The sequence below is a fragment of the Rhipicephalus microplus genome, chromosome 9 (assembly GCF_043290135.1).
Source record: "Rhipicephalus microplus isolate Deutch F79 chromosome 9, USDA_Rmic, whole genome shotgun sequence".
Lineage (NCBI taxonomy): Eukaryota > Metazoa > Arthropoda > Arachnida > Ixodida > Ixodidae > Rhipicephalus > Rhipicephalus microplus.
Window position 1 is genome coordinate 93409775 of NC_134708.1, and position 25808 is coordinate 93435582.

Genomic DNA, 25808 nt, shown 5'->3' on the forward strand with positions numbered 1-25808 from the left:
GGGAGATATTCTGTTCTTGTGGGAGCACTTACACGATCAACGAACAGCCACCACCCTTTGTGCCAGCTGGTGTGCTGAAAATTATCGACTGTTAGGTGCACTATTCCTTGCACTTGCACAATATGAAGCCTCATAAAGCGAAGCAATGGCTGTAACGAAAGGCTAGATGTTTTAACATAGCAGTGTTGTTCCACATATTCCAAACTCCTCTGCATTATAAACGTATAACTGCATTTTGCAATTTAATCCTCCAAATTGGGTAGGGTCTTGATAGGTTCAGGATTTCGGGTAGATTAAATCATTCAACGCTGCGAGTACCTGACCAAAAATAGAAATTAATTGAAGTTGGGAAAATTCGTAACATTATTGCCTGTCAGACCGATTTTTACTTCTGGGTAAATCATTCAAGGATTACTTGTAAATGTTGAGAGTGTGAACGTATGGTACAGAGAATAGATTGAAAAAAAATCGCGTAATGCCGCAATAAGTCAGACTATATTTTAGAAGAACGAGCTAATATTACGCCATGTAACACAAATGGCCCCGCCACGGTGGTCTAAGGGTTAAGGTACTCGGCTGCTAACCCACAGGTCGCGGGAGCATATCTCGGCTACGGCGGCTGCAATTCTGATGGAGGGGCAAATGGTGTAGGCCCACGTACTCATATTTGCATGCACGTTAAAAAACCCAAGGTGGTCAAATTTTCGGGATCCCTTCACTACGACGTCTCTTATATTTATAGCGTGGTTTTGGGACATTAGACCCCGTATAAAAGTACAATAAATCAACACGATCTAAAGAGACCATGGCTGCTGAGCCCAAGGTGCCTATGTTTCAATCCGTAAGGTTTTTACAATTGCTACATTCATCGCTACAACTGTTTATCAACAAGTATTGGTGCTGACAAATTGACGATTCCAGCAATAAGGTAACTATTTGAATGACAGTGGCAAGAATGTTTAAAGCAAAGGTCCTTTCACAATCTTAAACAGCTTCAATCACTGCATGGCTCTTTCAGCGTGAACTCTGGCTCTAGCTGCCTCCAATGTCTTTGCCACATCTGATGCTGAAAACTGTGTCCGCTTGCAGACAAATGGCAGCTGTACCTTACCAATCGCCATGGCGGTACCTTTGCTAACAATGTTGAAGCCCTTGTCTACCAAGATGTTATCCTAAAGCGGTTCAAACTTACTAATTATGTTTGAATGGTCAATGCAGGCTTTGTCAGATACGTATACACCAAAGCCATCACTAACAAATGGTATTATCCCACGAGGGGCAACCCCAACTAATACCTTTATGGTATGAATGCCTCTGTAGTATAAGTCCGGATGTGGCATGATGCACACTAGAATTTTTTAAACTCTTCTTCAGTGCAGTCAAGCACGATCCTGACGTCGCTGTAGGCCACAAAGCGTTTGGGCCCATTATTTTGCAGTTCAGCCTTACTTCGCCAGGGTATAGCTGCTTTGAGAACAGCTGTCATGAGGTCTAAGTTCCCTAAAAGTAATGATGAACAATACTTTTGGACAGCAAAAACTTTTCTGCCAAGCATCTAAAGGAAAGAAATGTTTTTAGATGAACAAGGAACAGGATCACTCGTTCCAGAACACTTCTCCCCCCTTTCAAAGTTCCTTGTTGAGCCACACTCTCCAAGATGTACACAAGTAGTTCAATTTATTCGACACCCGTAAATGCTTTATTGGCCGAGTCACCGCCCATGAGATCAATTAAACCTAATTTAAAAGACGCTAAAGAATATGTGGAGACTTGCACTTCCTTGTCTTTGGAATCACTATCGTTCTCACGGAGATGCAAGAGAACTTCAACCGCAATGTGCTCATCTAGAACGCTTGCGTGGTAAAACGTGGATGCACTCTCAGCAGCGCACGGCTCCACAGCACGCTCAGCCTCACCAGATTCCAGTACCGGCATTTCCTGGCAGCAAACATAGATAATAGGTAGTAGGCATTGATTTGCAATAGGCAAGATTACAGTAAATTTCATGATTTTGATACAGTGCCACATTACGTCAACAAACGACACAGAACGTGTGGTATCTGTTTATTTAAATTAAAGTCTGCAGCGATAAAACACGAAACATTATGAATATATAGAAGAAAATACATAAAGCTGTCATATTCACGGTGAAAAGTCTCATCTTCACAGTTATTAAAGAATTATGAGCTCCATACTTTGCGATAAAACACAGCGACAAAACAGATAAAGCATTCAATCTGTTTTGTTTGTGTTTTTAAGGAGTTTCTTTTTGTATGAAGTTCCCAATTGCTTACTAAAATTACCAAACTAGTCCTCCAAGACAGCTTTAGTCATAAACGCTGCAGGACACGAGGTTTTTTTTCAGCTCATCAAGCGCACAAAATCTTGCTAACACCATCATAGAGCTCAGATATCTAATTTTCGATTTGTCTTCTTTCTTGGAAAATATCAACCACTCACTGAATCGTATCAATTACAGCCACATAGAGCAATAACATCTCATATAAACATTATCATCGATTAGTGATACCAAAATTTTCTGAAAACTTTTAGCACTACCTACAACTATAGCATTTCCCTGTCAACACTGCAAGGGTAGAATTCACTGCAATGGAAGTCTTATAACTGGTGACAGCATTAAAACCTAGCAATAGCTACATTGTTCTTATGTTTCTAAAGCTCTCAGTTTTTTACTTAGCACGAAAGTGAATAGCTTATTAGTAATAATCTTAGAGCCACATATTTTGAGCTTACGTTATCCTGCTTCTACCAAAGTGCTTGTCTGTAGTATATAGAAGTACATACAAACAAAAGCTTTTCAATAATGAAGGTTTTTTAGATGCTCACCGTATTATATGAGGTGCTGTCTATGTTTACACTATGTGCAGAAATGAAAAACCAAACTATATACAAGCAAAATTTCTTTCAGTGGTGACAATTCATTAGATGCTCATTTTAGGTTTTGAGGTACTGTTGATACTTACTTCATGTGAAAAACTACTTGTGCAATCATTACTTGTTTATTGTACCAAATTTGATTTGACACTTACCAAGTTTATGCTCCTGCTTTGCGATTCATCCAAAGGCATTGCAGTTGACAGTTACGGTGCACTGTTGAGGCTAGAGCTCACTAGCTTGGCAGCAGGTAATTGTAAATTCATACACACACATAAAAAAGTGTAGCTGTGATGATGCATCATCTCCTTGCGTGCACACAGCAATCCAGTCTGCCTAGGAGTAGTTCCATGTGAAAATAATGCCCTTTAAGCAAAACAAAAACACATGCTAATACAACTGAGCATTTATTGAAGTGTCTTAATATTATACGTACCAAAACATGCACAAAACAGCTCCCCCTAGAATCGAAATAATGCTATGAAAAGCCCTAAAGCCAATGGTTATCACACATGAACCTACTTGCTGCCTTTCGTGCCAATGTTCACGAAGCTCTCTCGAGTGATGACTGCTTCGGCTTCAAATCTTCTTTCTCGTGACTTCGTACAGGCAGGCATTCAGAGGGCACCGCCAATTTTTTTAGCATTCTTGTTGAAGGCGTACACTTTCTGGTGCTTGAATATTATGAAAAAGTAGAAATGTTACACTTGAAAAATGTGCCAAAGTATACGTACGTTCTTTTGAATAAAAAAGACTAACAGAAGCGAAATACTGGAAAACGAACCCACTTTTATATTTTCCGTTGTGAATGCTTTTGCTTTTTTTGTTTATACCTGCTTCTTGGCAAAAACAATGCTATGAACAGCAGTGCATAAGTTGGCCCATTGATCACAAGGAGGAGTCTGCGAATGCACAACGAAACGCATGTGCGTACGAGCATTGGATCAAGAGCAGCTGAGAAAAGCACGGGAGCCGGGGTCATTTACAATTCGTGCGAAAATCATGGGCAATCCCGAGCTTAGCTACCAGTATTACTTGCACACTAAGAGGACTCGGAATTCGCTTCTACACATGCAATAAACATCACTGCTACTCTCATCTCCACTTATTGTAATCCGATGAATGCTTCTATATAGTCGCAGTAGTCTCATGGTGCGACAGTACTGTGTTGAGAATTACCTTCGACCTATGTATCTGCTAGCTGTACACTTACCTGTCGTACTGCAAAGAAGTTTTCGTGCTTGAAATGGGCAATGCATACCTTCATAGGCTTCGTAACCGGCTTGTCTTTAGGGAGTTTAGTCATCCACGCCCATTTTGAGACGCTCATCTGAGGTACACGAGTAGAGGCTCACTTCGCCTCGGACTGCACGGTGTAAGCAATAAGGCACACAACACAAACGGTTACTTTTGTGCTTCATAATTTCTGAGATATCAAAGTGTCGTGGACGCCCTAAAACAGTGCCCTGCAGTCGCCTAAATGACTGCGAACACGATTGTACAAGCAAATGCACTGTAATTTCCTACAGCGCGGGACATTTTGGTCATCTCGACAGTGCCTCTAGGTATCGCCGCAAGGCGTCACAACCATCCGTGGAAGTAACGAATATGTAGTCGAGTTTACTGCAATTTCGTGATTGTGTGAAAAGTGCAGTTATGCTTACTCTTGTTATTTGGGGTGGGCGCAAATTGCTTAAAGATTTTGTGACAAGGCCAATAAGAAGTGTTGTAGACATAAATGTTTTATAAATAAAGGTACGTCAGAATTTCGCGTGTACACACTCCTACCTCGTTAACTCTTTTGTTACCATGCCTATTCAAATTGACCACCGGCGATCGACCCTTTGAATCGTCAATTTTGACAAATTTGGTTCACATGCATGCAGCACTTTTTAGTAGTTAGTACAACCACTCTACCTTCGAAATCAAATTGAATTTCGCCGTCTCGACTACCTAATGGTTTTTACAGACCTTTACGCGAACTAATGTGAGTGCGTTTTCGGGGAAAACTTCTTGACTGTTGAACTTGACAGACATTCATGCCCCTCGTGATTACCCTACAGTAATATCAAACTTCTGTAATGAAAAGAACGTTTACAGACCAAATATATAAAGAAAGTGCCAGCTTCGTCAGTTAACACTGTTGAACCTCATAATTGCCATACATTTATGCAGCTATACAATAGAGAGCTGTTGCTAGTAGTCACTTGAAATTTATTCCGCAAAAAATTTTCGAAGGTTCGCTGCATGTTTAAAGTGTCAGGGTGGCCTTCTCTGCCAATTTCCAGCAGCTTTGGTTTTGCCTGTATTGTTATATCAGACACACTTGGGGTCGCATATAGTGTCACTATTCTCTCTTATGGTCTTGTCGTCATGTGAGCATGGATACGCACCAGCACTGCAAAACACACGTGGTGCTTGAAACAGTCTTGAAACCGCACTAGAATTCAATAGGAACAGGTGTAGAGTTTGAGGTTGACACCACCTCAGCCTCAAGGTTTGTGGCGACAATGTTTTGCGTCAGTCCGAGACATCCGCAGTGATTCATGGCTTTGTTTTTTTTCACAGCGTCAAGTTGTCTTCTTCACCGCAAGTGTGTAGCTGCTGATGTTTGTGTACAATGTTAGGCAAGTCTGGCTATGTGCGACGTCCACACGTAACTGGGGTGCAGTGTGCTAGAGCCGGCTGCAGGGGTTCTCCTAAATGCAAGAAGACCACTTGAGTACGTATTGGGCCTGATTACGGAGCAGCACAAAGTGTTTAAGAACTGCTTCGGATATACATTTTCAGATACGATGTGCAAAATGCTAAGAATTATGCTTCGACCTATATATTGGAACGCCAACCTATGCGGAGTGCCGTGGCCCATGAAAAGACATTACGCAAGACGAACAGTGAAGTTCAATAGACATCTGATTTATAGAGGGACTATTCACACCACTGGAATACAACTTTACTAAAACATCTGGAAGCTCTTCTCGCAAGAAATAAATTAGTGAGAAAATTCAACAAGTTCCGCTGTGTCTAACGAAAAACTAAGCAATGCTTCACCGATTGGCACAGGCAACAAAACATCACCTTGGTCCCATTTTTTTGTCTATACATATTTGGTACACCATTTATCATTTTTCATATTGTTCCTTGGTCATTTGCGTTAAAAATGTATAATGATTGTTTATTTGCCTAGAATAATTATGCGTATATAGTGTTCTTACTGTGCTGTTTACCAGCTGGTAACCAAAAGTTACACACGTTTCACATTTTTATTCATTCCAACATATGTTTGATCTACTACGAAGAAGCTCAAAAAAAGTATTTATTTGTGTAAATTGGGTATGCGGCAAAGCGTGCTGAAGTTGTTTACAAACTGGCAAGAGTGCTCTTCCCCAGGCATATGAAAAATAACCATTCTTGCATGATAACGAAGGAGTTAACAGCTTTATGACTCCTAAAATTGCTTTGTTTTATCTGCGGCGACTGCCAGTCACTGTTTTTCGCAAAAGAGTGATATAATGTGAGTAGCATTTAATTTGTATGACAGCGGAAAATAAAACGTGGTCATTCCTTGAATCTCTTTTTTTTCGGCTCATGCTGTCCGGAATCAACTGCTGCGGTAACTACGCCGTGTTACGTTGTGGACTGTTGTGTTGTATGTGTTTATTGCATTTTTATTCTGCTGCAATTTTTATATTGTCACCTATATGTTTATTCTGTGTGACAAGTACTCATGATATGGCAACTGTATTGCCTCGTCTTGCGGTGCAATGAACCTATTTCTTCATGCCCGCGTTCATCAACAGTTAAGAAAGTGGGCATGTGCTTAACAAGAATGTCACATGAAAATGAAAGTTGTTGCTCTTCCAACGATTCAGTCGTTTTATTTGGCTTGTGTGCGTAGACACACAGTGGCACCGTTTGCTTGCCGCTCTGGTGGTCCATCTTACACGAAGCTAATCAGTACAAGAAAACGACGTGTTAAATAAAATAAAAAATATGTGTTGCTTCAGAGACGAGCACGCACATGAAACTGGTCTTAGAGGCTGTATCATTTTTAACCGCAATAAAAGGGCTTTGAAGATCAGCATTTGTTCAGTCACCATTTCTGAGGCATGTTTTCCACAAGCATTTGGTGCGCTGTGAACTAGAATCAACTGCTGGGGCCTATAGGGCTGTCCTTTCTAAACTTTTTATATATTGCTCTATGCTAGCCCGGCGTGAGACACCCACTTGCTGCAACACGCCTGCGATAAAGGACAGCGCCACCACAGCGTTACTGGAGGTTAACGTCATCGACGGTGGCTATAAAACCAAAGTGCCAGCTTGTAAGAACAATTCATTCTGTAATAGTTGGAGCGCATCTTCGGTATGCTTACGCAGTGGCGGCTAAAATGCTGATAAACAGTTATACGTTGGAGTGGGCCCTTCAGTTGGCCAAATTTGGCATATCAGCATCGACACCAAAACGAGGTTACTGGGCTGGTACTTTGCGAAGCGTCGTTGAAGGTTGGAACGGCGGCTGTCTACCACTTGCTGCTTCTTGCTGCATAGCCGTGCGAGTTCTTTGGTTTCCTCAGCGCACTGGAGGTACACAGTCACGTTATGGTTTTTTCTTCGTAGCTGACGTTCGGTAGCATGGCTTCGGGCGTTGTCCCCAGGTTTATTTCGTAGAGCGTCTTGTACGACGTGATCTGTGTGGTTTCTTGAATGGCTGCGACGTATGGGAACGTCCATTACCAAAGCATAATAGTATCTCACATCTGATGATCGACGTCGACACATAGCCAGCATTTCAGTGATAGTTTCATTTACACGCTCGGTGAGGTCGTTTATCTGTGACTGGCAGGCAGTCTTGCAACGGTGAATGGACTGGCTCCACCAGAGGATTGCGTGAGTAATCTCCGCAGTAAAGGCCCCGCCTATGTCGGTAATTGAAGCTTATGGGATGCCATGACGCAGTACGATGTTCGCGTTGAAATGCTTTACAACATCGGCGGCATGTCCTTTGGGCCACGCGCTTGTGTGGTGTAGCGTGTGATTTACTCGGTACATACGATGGTCCGTTTGTTTTCGGAATTGGGAATCTTTGACGCCCGCGATAACCCCATGATGAGTTTCTGGGACGACTGGTGTGGTGGCTTGAAAGGCAGCAGAAAGGTTCGGCTGGCTTAATCAGCCGTTGCGTACGTATTCGACTATTTCAGCTAGTAATCGACTATTTCAGCGTACGTACTCGACTATGTCAGCTAATTTCAGCTAGTTTTTGACGTCATCGGTGACGTCGAAAACGAAGTTTTGCGTTGATAGTAGGGTTTTGCGTCGAAGGCAGGGTCTCGCGACGCGAGATACTTCCGCGGCATCGATAGTTTCGCGTCGCTCTCAGTAAATTTTGTTAGTGGCTCCGCGATGGGTTGAAATGCTAAAATCTGGGATAAGCGTGCAGTCCAAGAAGTCCGCCTTCGGCCTTCTTGTCAGTAGCTGATGCGAGGGCCGCCATGACAGCTCTTTTTTGTGGCTTGGATCGAACTCCATATTTGTTTTCGGGTCAAGTAACTAGCATGATCTCCCACTTCACGATGCGGTACATTCCTGGCTTCAGAGTTACTAAAGAGCTATTGATTACTTCATGTACAACTTCAACGCACCACAGCTGTTCATTCAGGTTCGAGGCAAACACAACGATGACGTCCATGTACACAAGGCAAGGGAGTCTGCAGTTGAAGCTAGTCAGCACTGTATCTTTGATATGATACTTCTGAAAGTCGCAGCCATTCATGCGTTGTTGAGCAAAGAATGAAGCACATAACCTTGAACTCAAAGAGACCATTTGGTAATATTAATCTAGTATTCTCTCTGTCTTTCTCAATGAATTTGATTCGGAAGAAACTGGTCTTCAGTTTCACTGACGAAAATACTTCGCGTTCCGGAGTCTATCATAGAGCCTTGTCTATGTGCACGGGATGGTACACCTCCTTTTTTTTTGTCAAACGGCGATAATCGACCCATTTTAATAAATATAAAAGAAGTGATTCTCCGTCAGGTATCATGGCACTCAATAAAATCCAACCACTACACATTAGACGCCAAATTGCCCGCTTAGCTTTTATGGAATCTCTAATTAAGTGTAAGAATGGATTATCACCCACTCCATTCATTAGTCCGTCCACACGAGGAAAACACGACACACACATAGCCACAGTTTATCCCCATTCTTTGCCCGAACAAATACCTTTAAGTTTTCATATTTTCCACGCACGGTAGATGACTGGAATAAATTGCCAGAAAGAATTTTTAGTGGAAATTTTATGACAGCCCTACAAGATCATTTTAGAAATTTTTAATTACTGACGTTCGGGTTTTAAGCAATGTTTTTTGAAGTTGTGCGTGATTTTCTAGTTTCATTTGAATTGGAAACCCTGCTATGTTTGTGCGAAAAGTCGGTTTCACCGTGGCTTGTTTATTTTGTAGTTCCAAGTGAATTCTGCGTTTTGTTGCTTCATTGTTTTTGTTACATTGCATTGCATTGTATGTGCGTGAACATTCTTTTTTCTGCCCGTCCTGCTTGGACCATTAAATTTGTCTGCAGTATTGTATAAATACAAAAAATAAAAAAACATGATTTTTTATTCGGCGCAATGGCCATTTGATGGCCAAAGAGCGCCAGTTCATAGGACGAGGTGTCATCAATGACTGTGTTTGGTGGCTCTATAAGGGTCTAGGGGTCTTAACATTCCTCGCGCTGCAGCGGGTGAAACATAGAAGTAGTGAAGCCATGACAGTGACGTGAAATACGTAGAAAGAATTCATTGTGGAAGCTTCTGTAAATTAAGCACAGTGGAGATATTTGGCACTAGCAGAGGTGCCTCATCTCTGCGCTTGTACCCAAGGGGTGCGGTGAAGGAGCTTTTCAATGAAGCTACCGCAGCTGCAACCTCTCTTGAGAGGTTGCGCTACGCGATGCCTTGGTATATAACATCACAAGTGTGGACATCTCTTAAAAAAGTCAACAAATATTTATGAGTGAAAAGTTGTTCCCTACCGACAAACATACCTGGGTGGAGTGGTATCTGTTATCGGTAGGGTAATGAAAAGTGTTGCTTTCTTTGAGTGTCTAAGTGTTCACACTGGATTATTATGTTAAGCACTCTTAGTACATCCCCACATCTGTAACACAATGATAGATCCCCACAGGAAAAAAAGGTATGAGTTTATCATGTATGTGTGTCCTATCTTGAGCCTTGTTAGTGTTACCTCTGTAGTACGCGATTTCGATACTGGCTGCCAATTACCAAGGTGTGCCTTAATAACAAGTAGCTTGTTCTGTGTGTTCCTATTGCACATGCTTTATCAATAATCCCTGACCTTTCGTTTGATAGACGGTTTAAGATCAAGGGCCGGGATCGATCTGGGTTTAGTGGCAGTGCTTTCGTGAACAGATGCAGCAAGCTGATCCACCATGACATTGCATTAGTTCTTACCCTGCGCCGGCACCCACCACACTACGACATGTTGTTTGAGTGTGTAGAGTGTGCACAAGATAGAGTTAAGTGAGACAAGTAAAAAGTTTTTGTTTGTTTTTAGGAGTTTGCAGAACCTTTAACACACAGAGAGAGTCCTCTTATATAACTGCTTTTTGTTGTATTTGTTTACTGTCTTTAGTGGCCGCAAGTTTCGCGTGAGCTTCCGCTGTGAATACACTTGTTTCTGGATGTAGATGGCCAGCATCTGAAAATAATGGCCCGACAGCAGCGTGGGACACGGAATATTTAGACTTCGAGGCATCTGTAGAAAACTCAGGACTCGTGTATTCGTGAAGTTTCAGGAAGTATGTGCGGATGTGGGCAATGGGCGCGTGTTTTGTAACTTTTGGGAATGACACATCGCAATCTTGGATCGTCCAATGCCTGAGTGGCATGTTTGCCGCAGGAGCCATGAAGCTGTGTTCAAGTGACATACCAGTCTCCTCAGCGAGACACCACAGGCGAACAGGGCTGCGTCACCGAAGGTATGTTTTGAAACTAAACAGAGTTCGACAAATTATTATAAGTGGAATATGAGGGGTGCTTCCTGTCTGCGTTTACCTTCAATAAATATACCAAGGACATCTGTGTTCTCTGCAGGTTAAATGACCACTCATTTGACTCAATGCAGAGGATTTACACGGGGCTGGGGCAAAAAGATCCGCAGAAAGTAGGATGCCCAGTTGGTGGACAGGTTCAAGCATTTGCAAGGCCACGACCAAACCTTAGTAACATTACTTGCTTTCAGGCACTTGTTATTGAGATGTTTATTGTGAGGAATTAATGTTAGTATCTTGTCAAAAATAATGCCTAAACATTTAGAAGCTTAGAGTACCGTACCAACTAACTTCCTCAGTAGCGCAACTGCTTACAGCCGCGTATTCCTTGAAAGGTCGATGAGGTCGTTGCGTAGCTTTCTCTTCGCTTGTGTATTAATGGCCTCGCGTTGTCACGACTAAACTCAATACGAGCTCGGACGTGAGGACTCGGCACTCTCCTCAGTTATAAAGATATATTTTGCGACGGGTGCGTGTCGAAATCTTGCTCACGACGAAAAGCAGTTCTCGTTGTATTGCCGCAGCAGGGTTTTTTTCTGTTCGTATTTTAAAATACTTAGAATGACGTCAAAACATGGACAGAGAGCATGTTCTTTTCAAGGAAGCTTTGAAGAATTGCTCGTGGCGAAACCATTGGTAACTTGTACAATTTCTTCGATTCAAGTAACTGTCGTACACTTTCTTCACTTGCTTGTACTCGTTACTAAAATTTGTGAGTGACAGTCGTTTTTTCTCTCCGCAGCTCTGCTATTCCTCTTGAGACAGAAATCTCCCGTTTAATGAACTGGCAGGCGAAGTGTTTGTTGCCTTGGTATATCGAGATTAATTGTGGTTTGACAAAGTTCTCACCCTGCTTTCCTTCAAGTTCACTTTCACGGAGTTCAAGAAGAGACAACGTCACGCACAGTATTCATAGATCAGTTGGGCCAACGGACACTTGGTCGTCCCAAAAAGCAACACGTTTTCACAGCTCCTTTTACTGGTGGCTCTCGCTAACTTCCAGGATACGATTGCCGCTTCCCACTTTGTTACTTTGTAGACAGGGTCACTGCCTAGTTGGTGGATCTTGGTACAACGAAAGGGGGAAATTTTTCGGACCGTTTTTTTATGTTTACTGTGTATTACTTGGTATCTGGGAAACGACTCTTAGACTAGGGCAAACGTAAAGATTTATCAGTGCGTCACGTTTTTAGGCGGTAATGAGGCAGTAAAGTTAAGGTGTTTGCCACAATATAAAATAAAACTCAGCCGTGATGGTGGCCCCTCACCAACGAGCCAACAATACAACACTATGAGATAAATCTCACAGCGTCCCCATTCCGGCTTTTACCAATAATATCTACCCAAGGTTGAGGAGCTACTCAAGGTTTGCGCCTGATGCAAGGAAAACTATCGGCAAGTTAAATTAGTGAGAGACGGAACAGAATAGAAGTGAGAGAGAAAAACGAAGATGAGGGGAGAGAGAAACAGGAAAAGACGACTGCCAAATAGCACGTGGCGGTGTAGCCCAGGAGTGCTATTGCGTGAGGCCAGGGCCAAAAGGATGTGTGCAACACCTAGCGCTGGCTCAACGCCGCGGATCCCGCTTTCCCCGAACACGAATCATGCGTGCACGGCTAGGCGTGGAAAGAGACCGACCCCCCCCCCCCCCCCCACCCCCACCTGTCCCCCAATCTTCGTTAGCGCGGGTCCGTGGTGTCACAAAACACATAACGCCTGCTCGCCCAGATGCCCTTTCTTGGTTCTCTTTGTGCTTTCGTTCACGCAGCTGTAATGATAGATTCGTTGAATGCGGCTTAATAGCGGTATCCTTTATGCCTTAAAGGACAGATGTGGCACATTTTCAACACTCAGTTAAGCTAAATTCATGCGCCAATTATGCACCAACCTGTAATCGAGCACTTTATTGATATTTAAAAGACAAAGAATTGTAGTGCAGAGAAGGCTAATTTTACAGTAATTGCTACAGCGCCGAAAGGTCCTAATGTATTGTTAGTGAGTTCTGAGGAATGCGGTAGAGTGTCATTAATGTAACGATCGATAAAATTATCAACCATAGCTTGGTCGAACAATCCTTCTACAGTGATCACACGTACCTAAAAGATGCGGAAGCATTTTAAATGAAGTGATGTCCCTCTGGTTGGGATTGAAGAACGAATCAATATATTTCAAAAACATGTGCTTCACCGTTATCCCTTCTCAAAAGTTTTAGGCATTTTTAGGGTGTTGTGCTAAAAGCATATCGCGCCCATTTTTTTCGGTGTGTTTCCTTTACCACAATGATGTCGAAAGTTTGGTGACGTGCCATTGATTCTGCGGTGGAATCATAATGTAACACATGCAGTGCTGGATATAAATGACATTCAGTGAAAAGAACACAAACAGCGACTCAATGAGATACATCAACGTCACGGAATTGTATAAACGTCAGTAAATTACCTTGCACCCGTTCTGCGCTCTGGTAACTGTCGATCAGGGGAAGCTTCCCATTTGGAGGTGCGCGAGTATTACGAACACTGAGCTAAACCGCCATGCAAACACAGTTCCTCGCAGTCATAGTCGTCCTTATTTCTACTGATGTTGCCCTTCATACGACTGCTAGAGACGTCAAGCAGGTTAGTTATTCAACTGTGCTTCAATGTCTGGTTAATTTTCGACGCCAAAAAGGTCATAAATGTTATCATAAATATGCTCTTCCATATTCACGGTACGTCACCTTTTACTGGTCAATGTCGCCTTTAAGTGGCGTGCAAACATAGACCTTCATAAGCATGAATCACCGAATTTATGACAACGTATACACATGAACTACATGAGGAAAACAAAATATTTATTGCGGTATTTATTCTTATACACATAAGTGAGTAGAGTTGTGAATATTTAGTAATTTAGGCGCGCTGAGCGCTACACAGTGCCCAGACTATTGAGAAGTCTTCATGTGCAGACCAAGGCAGTGTGGTGCTGATATAACTTTGCAGATGGCGACCGTAGAGCAAAAAACTGGCGCATACTCAGTGAATTTATGCTTCGCTGTATTGTAAGCATATGTAACACACAGCACAATAGAGTACGAATTTTCCTAAATATTGTGCCCATTCACAGCAAGCACCTAGGTCAATTCATACATTCAGTGAGGCATTCGTTTTAGGGTGGTAAGCAGATCAGTGACGATAATTAGATCCACAGAAATGTAAGAGTTCGTCCATACCATTCGATGTAAACTGCCCTGCGCGGTCACTAGCCACAGTACGCGAAGTTCCATGCTGGAGATCAACGGAGTGTAGGACGAACATGAAGTCGTCAGCTGCTGTGGCCGAAATGTCTGCCGTGGTTTCGGTGTATCAGGCCATGTAATCAACACACACTCTAATGGAGAGCGAAACCCAGTAAATGAGTCTCAATAGATAAAATTGCAAGACAGGTCAACGCCTATCTTTTTAAAGGGAAGAATTTGCGGTTTAACTGGCTGCAATATACCTGCTGAAGGCATCTTTGGTTTTTCATGACCTTGGCAGACAGCACAGCTGGCAACATCTTGTTCGTTCACCCCGCCGCGGTGGTCTAGTGGCTAAGGGACAAGGCTGCTGACCCGCAGGCCACGGGATCGAATCCCGGCTGCGGCGCCTGCATTTCTGATTGAAGTGGAAATGTTGTAGGCCCATGTGCTCAGATTTGCGTGCACGTTAAAGAACCTCAGGTGGTCAATATTTTCGGAGCCCTCCACTACACCGTCTCTTATAATCACATGGGGGTTTTCGGACGTTAAACACCACATATCAATCAAACCAATCAGCGTACTGTTAGGTCGTCTTCCAGAGCTTAGGCAGTGTAAACGCTGACGTACTTGGTGCAGCGTCCGAGTAAAGCCAAGGTTTGCTGATGTGTTTGAATAGAACACCTGTTTGAACCTGTTTGAATAGACGGCTCAATAAATGCACATGCCATGCGCTCACGGGGGTTAGATGAAATCACTCGAACAAACGCTCCTCTTTTATAAGGCAAACGCACATTATCCAATGGGGAAAATACCTCCTCTTGCGTGGATGGCACATTATAGGATGCATGTGGTATTGTATCAGCTCTCGTGAAAATTTCACCTGCTCTGCATTTCAGCGTCACTGCAGAGGCGCGCAAAAATAAATGCCAAGAATGACGTCATGATTACCACTTACTTGTACGATAAATTCATTTTGAAACGTTTTTTTACCCACTGTACCCATAAGTCAATGCAAACCAACAAGTTTCAACAGCTCGCCGCCAACATCTGAAACGTAGTGTACCCACTTCTTGCAAACATCATTTTCCGTCTGAGACGATTCTTGACCGAAAGAGACATTTCAGACACGGAAGCACCAGTATATATCTACCAAGGCTATAGTGCTAACGCCACCCACACAAGCAATTTGTTTATTGTCCTAATGTCAGATGGAATAATTGAGAAGATGACCGCCTTTCAATCTCACCTCCATCGGTATCACCAGCTAGTTTTGCAGCTGGGGCAGTGTACGTGGGCGGTTATAGAAAGTAATTTCGAGGTTGAGAATAAAAAAGGGCAGATGGAGCACACGGTCGCCAGGGTGCTGTGGCATTCATGCGAGGCGGGCCGCACCATCTCTTGCTTAGCATTGCCGATGACGTCTGCAGTACCTGGAGAAGTGCCCCGGAATTCCGCAGTTGAAGCAAAAAGGTGAGTTGCTGTAGATTTTATAGCTTTAGGACACAGGCCTGCGCGCCATTGCGTATTTTTCAGGCACTCTCCAAGTCGGCACATCCGAACAAGCAAATTTCATTGCTCGAGGCTGTGGCTTGTTGTGACGTTGCGGTTGTGACGTTGCGTAGTTCACCAAACGGTTGTGACGTTGCGTAGTTCACCAAACTTCGGAAGTAGCCACTTTGTTTTGAGTGCTTCAAATGCGCCATAGTTACATGAGAAGTGAAGTCAAGTGGCGTCTTAATGTCTCTCTTGAAGATAAAAAAATTATAGACAACTGAAGCAATTCTCTTGAGCAAATGACCTAACTTATCTTGGTCTATCAAGTTTGGGTCTACTATTCCAAAGAACGTCAAGATCTCTTCCATATAAGTCTCAAATGTCTCTCAAGGCAACTGAGTCTGGTACGAAAGTATTTGCTCAGCCTTTTGTTTCGAAAGTGAGTCACCGAACCACTTTTTATCTCGGCGACAAAGTTTTGCCAAGTTATAATACATTCTCATTGTTGTCCAACTACAGATGTGCCGTTCCAGTGAGGTACAGTACAATGTGAGCGTGTTGTGCTGAGACATTCAATTCATTGAGGCACCTGACCCTGTGATAGTGCTTCAGCCAGTCTTCGACGTGCTCATCCTCTCTTCCTGAGAATGCGTGGGGCTCGCAATAAGTTGTACAGCACACCTCTCTTGTGCGTCCATCCATCACGTCTATCCGTGTCGTTCATGACAACATCTTCCTGTGGTAGACCCGCCAACCGTTTACTGCGTCTAAGAGGTGGTAGATCTCAGTAACCCAGGATGACGTACCCAGCACGTCCACCATAACTGTAACAATTCAATGGGTTTATTTACAAGAAAAGAACTACATGTTCATTCATTGCAGGAAAGGACAGCCAACCCCACTATAACTCTCTCCAAGTGCCCCCTCCTTCCTTTTTCTCTTCATGGCTTCAGCAAATGTATACCACGTGGCAGTACTTTACATATCAGTGGCAGAACACGTAGGCCTAATTAGGCACCTTTCTTATTCATTATTGTGTTGGCAGCCAGCACTGAGATCAGGCAACAGCCCAAGACAGAACGCCTAGAGGTTTGTCGCTTGATCAATTGTTCATCTACTGATGCATAAAGACGCTAAAACTATCCTTAATGGGAGTTGCAGATAACATTCTTTCTGTCATACTAAATGCTTATGGTAGTGTATTTACCCAGTACGAGCTACGATATTTAATTACTGTTTAAACACTACTATTCGAACATAAAAAACTGCGCGCGTACATTTATTTTACAAAATTTAAGCCAGTCTTATGGCCATAGCTTATGTTGCTAACGATAACCCGACTCCTCTACACGACTCTTCAGAGATGTCTGAGCTGGCTTTTCACAACATATTGCATTCTAGCGAGAAGGATTCGTTGATTCGTAATTAAAACGGTTTTGTCGCTGACTGCTCAACCATAATAAATCTTGTCATTTTTTACGGAAACATTTTACAAATTTACCCGGAGTACAGGTTGATGCAGTCTACTGGGATGAAGACGATTCGTGACGCAGTGAGCCACTCACTGATTTTAGTGCACCTTGCACACTTCGTTGTTTACTCTTCTTGTATGCATCTCATGCGAGTCTCTTTGTTGATAGGTGATGCCATGTTGTCCTGTACGACATAAGATAAGATAAGATGTATCATAAGATAAATGACAAATGGTGTGTCTGAAGCTTCGGTATTGGGACCATACTATATGTTATTTGCCTTTTTCACGTTTGTTATGCAATTGTCATTCCTCATGTTGTCAAGTTATGGCATCAACTTATGACACCAAGATAATTAACTCTTTGCGCGTTATCCATATATTCCTTATGATCACCGAAACTATACCTGCAGAATACCTATACAGCGTGGGTAGAAGAAGTAAGAAGCCAGTTTTACCAAAATGTGACCCTTTTATTTTCGAGAAGAAAGTGAGACTTATATGTACTATTGACCCATGAAGTGTATTGAAGAAAGTTGAACAGCAGCTGTCCTATTGTATTTTATCACCAGGGCTTCCAGTTGCATTCATTTTATCAAATTTTAACTAAGAAAAAGCCTCGTGCAAGGGGTACGGAGGAACACTTCAAAACTATGCAAAAATTTGTGGGGTACCTTTTTTTCTTAATGTCATAGGAAATCTGTCCGTCTGCCTATTGTGTTCATTCCAGTGGATCTGTCATAGCTCCTCGCATGCGTTAAACATAATAGTTTCTTTCTGTCTGATCCATTGGTGTAGATAAAAACGAACACCTACACACTACACATTAGTGATATCTATTCCGGTCTCATTTATTAGATTTTCTCATTGGCCTTGTACTTTCTTTCGTGACTGTGTAAAGCATCAATTTCTTCATTCGTTTCATTGAGCCCTTAAATTCAGAAACAGCATTTTAGCCACCATTTTGGTTTATTTGCCCCTGCTCTCGTAGTCTAAAAAAATAAAAAAGAGCTTGAGCGCCTTTTTTGTAACAAAGTGCAGCGTTGAAACACTATGATTCTCTTCGAACACAGAGGAAAGAGCTGTGCGTGCATATTATGCAGGTAGAAAAACTAAGGAATATATTCCTTTTTCGTTTTCACCTAGATATTACTTTAATTCAGAAAGAAAGCAAATAGTTGCAGTCTAAAATTACTTCTCAAAATTCATGGAAGAATGTTATACCTATAATATAAAATTTTAGCTATCTTGTTCACAAGACGACATCACTTTTAAGCAATAGTTTAACAACAAAAAACGAATTCACTTGAACGTATCACAAATACCATATCAAGAAAATGTTTCCTGGAGTTTTCCGATACAGTGCGGTGGAAAATTATAGAGCTCATGACAACACGAAGTGATGGAGGGAAGTTTTTACTGCAGAAGAAAAGGTTTGGCACAATTGTCACGACCCCTCTCAAATGGTTAGAGAAATTCATTCAGGTAATGACTGTCAATGCCTGCACTCAACTTTGTTATTTCTGTGATTGATCCAACAAAAACATTTCCTGAATTGGCACAAAGACAAATTTAATTTTTATATTTTGCAAAGCATTTATCGCGTTATTTACATGCTGTATCAATACCGTTTATTTATGAAAAGTGTATATTGAATACGGATTTTGAATACCTGCTTCATAATACGGGCTAACCTTAAGGGGACGTGGCGAAGTCCCGAAGAAACCACAAGAAATGAAATAGACTTCAGGCTCTGTGCACAGTGAGGCATTGTACAGGATGTGGATGTAGTTGGGAAGATCTGGTACAGTGACGATATAATGGTATGAGCTCGTATTTACCTAGATATAAAACAGAAAACGTACAAACTGATACCAAAGAAGCCACGTAATGAAATAGCAGTGAAAGAGAAAGTAAACGAATTAAAAGTTTCGCGTCAAAATAGATTCGAGGTTTTAAACGAGGTAACCGAAGTTAGCGCTGAAACAGTGAATGATTATCTTGCCAGTAGCACCAAATAGTGTGCAACGATAGTCAAAATCGGAGTCACTAGACAGGACACTACAAAAAATATCTCAGGAGACAAGAAATTTCAATAAATAATGACACACCTTGACAGGTTCAAAAACAACGGAACGAATTGGGCAAGTGCAGCTTTACAAGCGAACAATTGGCTTTAAGGTAGCTGACATCAAAAGGTGCAACTTGGAGAGAATTGAGCAGGCTGTAAAAAGCCGCTAAAGCATTGAAGCTGTGAAGGCAGACTTGTATATAGGCGAAACTGCATCTTTGTAAAAGTGGACAAAGAAGCCAATGTCATAACTAGTATAGTTAGGACAGTTGACGTGATGAAGGAGTTCTACAAAGAGCGCTTTAGACGCCGAAAAAAAACAGGATGATACCGTAAGAAGCAATATTACCCCAGAGCCATTCAACACCAACCAGACACGCCAGGGGAAATAGGGAAAGGCCTGAAAGTAATGCCGAGAGGCAAAGCTGCTGGTAAGGATAAGGTATCAACGAAACTGCTCAAACATGGCGGAAAAATTATGTAAAAAAAATTGGTCACCTTATATAAGAAGTGTCTCTTGACGGGAAGTGTACAAGAATCTCGGAAGAAGACTACCATTGTTTTATTCTAGGTGAACAAAGACGCCAAGGACTTTGAAAACTACAAGCCAATCAACTATTTACAAAGAGATTTTTGAATAGCAATAAGATGGCATTAGAATTCTCTAAACCAGAACACTTGGCGCGATTCTGCACAGCTTGACTTCACAAGAGCCAAGATTCATACTATCACTCAGGAAATAGAGAAATGCTCAGCATACAGTGAACCCCTATACATAGCCTTCATAGTTTACGAGAAGGCATTTGACTCAGTTGAGAAATCAGCAGTAATGCACGCACAATGCGATCACGACACCGACAAACCCTACATAAACATGCTGAGTGAAACATACAGTTCTTTCACAGCCACCATAGTTCTCCATTTAGAAAACGACGTCGCAATAAAGAAGGGTATAAGGTAGGGAGACACGATGTTTCCTATGCTGTTCACTGTTTGTTTACACAAGGTTTTGGGGGAGCCTATATTGTGGAGAGCTAGGAATTAGAGTTTATAAAGTAGGTCTTACTAACGTGTGATTACTGATTTCATGAGTAACTTGCGGGACGGATTACAATTGGTAATTACTAAACTGGAAATGGAGAGCAGAACTGTAGGTCTGAAAATACCATCCACAAGAATAAAGTACCGTGCAACAGTCTCGGTAGAAAAAGAAGGGCTTTGCTATAAGTGGACAGTCGTTGAAAGTTGTGAAGGAATATGTCTAAGGGGTAGAGTAAGTAACCAGAGAGCCGAACGAGGGGTGCGAAATAAGTAAAAAAATAAGGTTAGGATAAATCATTTGGTCAAGCATTCTTAAGTCATGAATGCTAATCGGCCGCTAAGCCTTTGGAAGGTGGTAAATAACAAATGTCTCATGCCGGTACGTACCTACAGAGCAGAAACATGGAGCCTTACGAAGAGGGTTCAGCATAAATAAAGAAGACGCGGCGAGTGATGAAAAGGTATAGGTGCAATCTGAATAGACAATAAGAGGGCAGAGTGGCTAAGGGAACAAATCGGAATTAAGGATATCATGGTTGAAATCTAGAAGTAGAAATTGTCATGGGCCAAGCACGTAGCGCGAATGCTGGATAACCATTGGTCATTAAGGGTAACACACTAGACTTCCAGAGAAGTCGAACGCACGAATGGGAGACAAAAAGTGTGGTGGGCTGACGAGGTAAAAAGTTCGCAGGTATAACATGGCTGTAGAAAATAGAAGACTGAATTTATTATCGAAATATGGGAGGAACTTTCGTCCTGCAATGAGCACTGTCAGGCTGATGGTGATGATGACGTTGATGATGATGATAATGTAAGGAATAAGTGGTAGTTATGTTTTTAATAGCACGTTTGGTTTTGGTTCTCACACTTAGTGAGCGGCCAAGTAGAGCCTTCGTTCTTGCAGCCGTGTTTCCAGCATCGGTCGAAATTTAAGTTCTGCTTGGGAATTTCGCAAGTTCTAAAAAGTATGTCATCCTCAACTTGAATATGCATCTGTTTTCAAATGGCATTCCAAACTTGAGCAAGAGTGCCACACTGAGTGAGTCAAGCAAATAATCACAATTTTTGGAGCAATTGTTTTTATAGAAGTGACTGCAAAACTCTTGAAAGCTTTGGTAGACAGTTATCATTTGCATAACTTTACTACCGACCCACTCGTACTGACCTGTTTTTCATTTACAACCACCACATTTTATCACATTCAGTCCTTATTTATTTATTTATTTATTTATTTATTGTACCTTCAGGGCCCGAGGGAATCACAGAGGGGAGTGGGGATATACATAACGGAAGCAATGTAAAACAGCCATGAAAAAACTCACAGCAGATAAGTAAGTGAAATGAAGTAGGCATAAGTGACAACAATTCAATAAGGAAAAAGGTATACTAAAATATTAAGCTTATATATACACACATATATGTATACATATATACAAACATATATATATCCACAAATATTTAGAGAAGATCAATAGTTTCACGAAAGATAGTATTATCAGTTATATAAGCGATATCTTGGGAAAGATCGTTCCAACTGACACAAGTTCTGGGTATAAATGAGTCATGAAAACATTTGGTGTGACATGATGGAACTCCAACTTCATTGCGGTGATCAATGTGAGCTGATATGTATGATAGCCTTGTTAATAATGTCTGTTTCAGATAGCTGTTGTAATAAATTATGTGAAAAAGACATAATGAAGCTACTGACCTGCGATGAGAAAGAGGAGGGAGGGAAAAACTTAATTTCAATGTGGTTATGCTGCTTGTGCGGTAATAGTTGGAGAATATGAAGCAGCAGGCACGGCTCTGCACAGCTTCCAAATCAGAAATGAGTGATTCAATGCCAGGGCTCCAGACAGATGCAGAATACTCTAATTTTGAGCAAACCAGTGTTTTATAAAGTAATAGTTTTATTGAACTTAATGAATGAGAGAAGTTTCTGCGAATACATCCAAGCATGCGGTCGGCGTTATTTATGATATAATGAATATTCCCCTGAATTAAAAATAAAATTCCCCTGTATTACATTTCGAATTCCGCGAAAGGTAATCAAAGAGAACGGACCGTTTCATGTACTTGTCAGCTTTTTGGAACATTCTTAGTCTATGTATAGAATTCAATTTTCTTCAATTTGGTGCTTTTATTTGTCAATTGATTTTATCCGAATTACTGAGAGAACTCACGGTTTTTTGTATGAAGTAAAAGTTCTTCCATTTTTTTATTTCAGAAAGCCTTACGTACAGTTGTGTACATTGCGCATTTTTACTCCCTAAGCATTAGTCTCGTTTTCACATTTTATTTTACTGCTTTCGCTTTCAGTTGTGTTTCTGCATGCGTTCTTGGCTATTTTATTTAATTTCCTTTACTGAAGACTGGGTATTGCAATCTTTGTGCACATCTACAAAGACCCTATGGGTTAGCACGGATGCAGTGAATGAATGACAGATTACTTCTTGACAAGCACAGAGGGCTTTTTATGCTTCTGCATTATAAGTGTTTTTCGCGCTACTCAGTTAAGACATTATTATCGCTACTCAGTTACAAATTATTATTGCTACTTAGTTAGGATGGATATATCGATGACGATGTCAATGATAGCGTTACTTTTTTAATATTTTTCTATAAATATTTGTGCCCACTTCACGTGAATAAGAAAAGCGTGGGATAAGACTGTACTTAAATTATTGCTACGAAGCGCTGTCTTAGATGAAGAGGAAGATGGCAAAGAGAAACCCAACTCTCGATGATATCCGTGGGGACTTTGCTCTGCCTTGTATGTCTGGCGTTACGTGTAAATACACCTGACCTATTGACCCCACAACCGACTGAGTGTCCCCACTACACTTCCATCACTTCGTATGTTTGTCGTCCATTATAGTGTTCTGTACCGCTACAACATGCATCCTGACGGTCCTGACTTGCTGCTGGTCATACCTACACATATGCATCAGACTGTTCTCGCGCAGCTGCATGACATACGTACTGCTGGTCACCTGGACGTCTCAAGAACTTCGACCGTGTTCGAGTCCTCTTCTTCCGGCCCGGTATTTACCACTCTGTTCGTCGTTGCGTAGCTTCGTGCAAATCGTGTCACCAACGCAAAACAACGGCCACGCTTCCAGCAGGACACCTTCAACCCACACAGATACCATCTCGACTGTTTTAGAGAGTTGGTCGTGACCTCCTTGGCCCTGTTTTTTTCATCCATTAGAGGAAAGAATGAAAAAACTGTTGCCACCGACTACTCGATTCGGTACGCGATCACACGGGCTATGATTACCTGTTGTGCAACCGACGTCGCCGGCTTTACCCTTGAAGGCTTCATACTTCGCCATGACACTCCTCGACATCTCTTTACAGATGAGGATCGATACTTTCTATCAAAAGTAGTGCAAGACATTCTGCACGTTTGTGCTACCAAACACAAGTTTACCACTGCATACCGCCCGCAAACCAACGGCCTGACAAGCGATTCAACAGAACGCTTATGGACATGCTCGCCAGGTATGTTTCGCCCGATCATGGTGACTGGGACGAAGCTTTGGTGTTCATAATATTTGCGTGCAATACGCCTCGGTATGATACAGGTTTCTCTCCATTTATCCTCTTGTACGGACAAGAAAGCACGCCTTTCGGCACTCTCCTTCCACCCGTTCTTGATACATCGGAATACGCTTGTGATCCAATCGCTAGAGCTGAGGAGGCATGTGAAGCTGCCCGCTTTCGGCTAAGCACTTCGCAAGAAAAGCAACGACTAATATACGCCATTTGCCACAGGGATGTCCACTTCAATCCTGGTGACATTGTTTTTCTTTGGACACCGTGACGGCGAGTTGGTCTTTGCGAAAAATTGACTTCTCCATACGTTGGTAAATAAATAGTCCCGCGCCAAGTCACAACCGTCACGTGCGAAATGGAACCCTTGGATACCACCACAGCGCGATCATCTGACATCGTTCACGTCACGCGACTAAAGCCGATTCACTTCGACCAAACGAGAACCAGGTTGGTGCCTTCGCCACCGGGGTGATGCTACGAAGCTCTGTGGGAGAGTAAGAGGAAGACATCAAAGAGAAAGGCAATGCTCGCATATATTCGCGTGGACTCTGCTATGCCTCGTATGTGTGGCGTAACCTGTTTAGACACACCTTGTAAATATGCTTGATGACGCCCTTTCTCCCCATAACACCATCTAGGCGAGAATCGGCACTAATATGACACCCAAATATGCCATATATTTTGTAGAAGTTAACCAAGGTGTACTGATTATGGCTCAAATAAAAATGACTTAAAGTAGATGAAATGTCAAGTTTTCGCAGGTATGGACTAAACTTGTGACAATCAGGTAACGTATCCGATAGTGTACCAATTAAGTTGCAGAGACAACCAAATTTCTAGCCACTTTACTGTATATTAGGGGACCGCCTTAGTCATGGCCTCGGAAAACCTCATTCGACCAGTATATACAAACACTAAAGACGCTTATAAACTGAAAACATCAAAATTCCGTCAGTGCAGTTCGTACGAACGCTAGACGCAATCCTATTTAGGTTTCAATATAACACTGTGTGTTGTGAAGAAGTTAAACAAAAGAAATATATTGCATTTCAAAGATCTAATGCGAACGATAAAAACGAAGGTGCTCACTTCCGTCCACCTGTAAGGTCATCCGTTCATATGTGCTACCCGTATCTCAGCGCCTGTGGTGATACGAACCTGCAGTTTTGTCACTTGTGTATTTTTAACCCCAAGCCGATGTCTTCAAAATCATTTTGAAAGCTTGAACCTTCTGGTAAATTTCATGTATTATTCTAATTTTGTTTATGTGTCAGACAGAACCAAATAACAGTAATGACGAATCTCTAACAATAATATGCATAGTACTTACAATCAGCGACGGGCAGTACTTGTAGTTGCAGCGACACTTGCTTGCATGACCTATTTCACAGTAGAAGAGCACAAGTGTTGGCAAGTTTTTCCACAGCAACAGGTTGCCGGAAGATCCCCAAGAATGTCCATTGTCATGGTACCAAATGCTAGACCAAGCGCTTTACATACACACTAAAACAATGAAACAGCAAAAAAATACACATGGCTTGCTCGAATAATTCAAGATTTCGCAGAATGCGCTTTGAAATAAGAAAATCACAATCACTTTTTCTTGATTTTGTAGTCCCAGGTTTGTTAACCAGCGATTCTCGAATTGCCCTTTTCACTACCGGCGTCGCAAAGCACGATATCTTTACAAACTGGGAGCCGATCAGCCAACGCTCACATGATACCTCAAGGCCGTTTGTTTGTTTTACACCTACGGCTAAAACATGTTTCACTCACACATATACTTTTTCCAGTTTCCCGTATACTTTCTTCGCAACAAAGTATTCAGCACCTAATGCATTCGCTGTTTTGTTCTAGGCTAGAAAAGGATGTTTTTTTTTTGGCTGCCTTAAGGCTGAGCAATCTCTGCTGGAACTCCGGCTCATGCATTTAGCCTGGAACCACAAGGCACTTTCACAATTTACCCACTGTGTGCGTAACC

The 25808-nt window shown here is 42.0% G+C and overlaps 1 protein-coding gene and 1 long non-coding RNA gene across 2 annotated transcripts in view; one reads left to right on the forward strand and one right to left on the reverse strand.

Annotated features, from left to right (window-relative positions):
- Window positions 1-1671: 1671 nt before the first annotated feature.
- Window positions 1672-25230, reverse strand: LOC142771406 (uncharacterized). The gene is made up of 5 exons (XR_012885897.1): window positions 25158-25230; window positions 4157-4261; window positions 3418-3569; window positions 3051-3261; window positions 1672-1938 (listed from the first exon to the last, which is right to left on the reverse strand). It is a non-coding gene; the product is annotated as an uncharacterized LOC142771406 (long non-coding RNA).
- Window positions 13436-25808, forward strand: part of LOC142771405 (uncharacterized) — a 33203-nt gene continuing 20830 nt past the window's right edge. Inside the window, exon 1 of the mRNA XM_075872888.1 lies at window positions 13436-13584. Coding sequence (XP_075729003.1) covers window positions 13501-13584 — 84 coding nt within the window. The 5' untranslated portion in view covers window positions 13436-13500. The remainder of the gene's footprint in view (window positions 13585-25808) is intronic.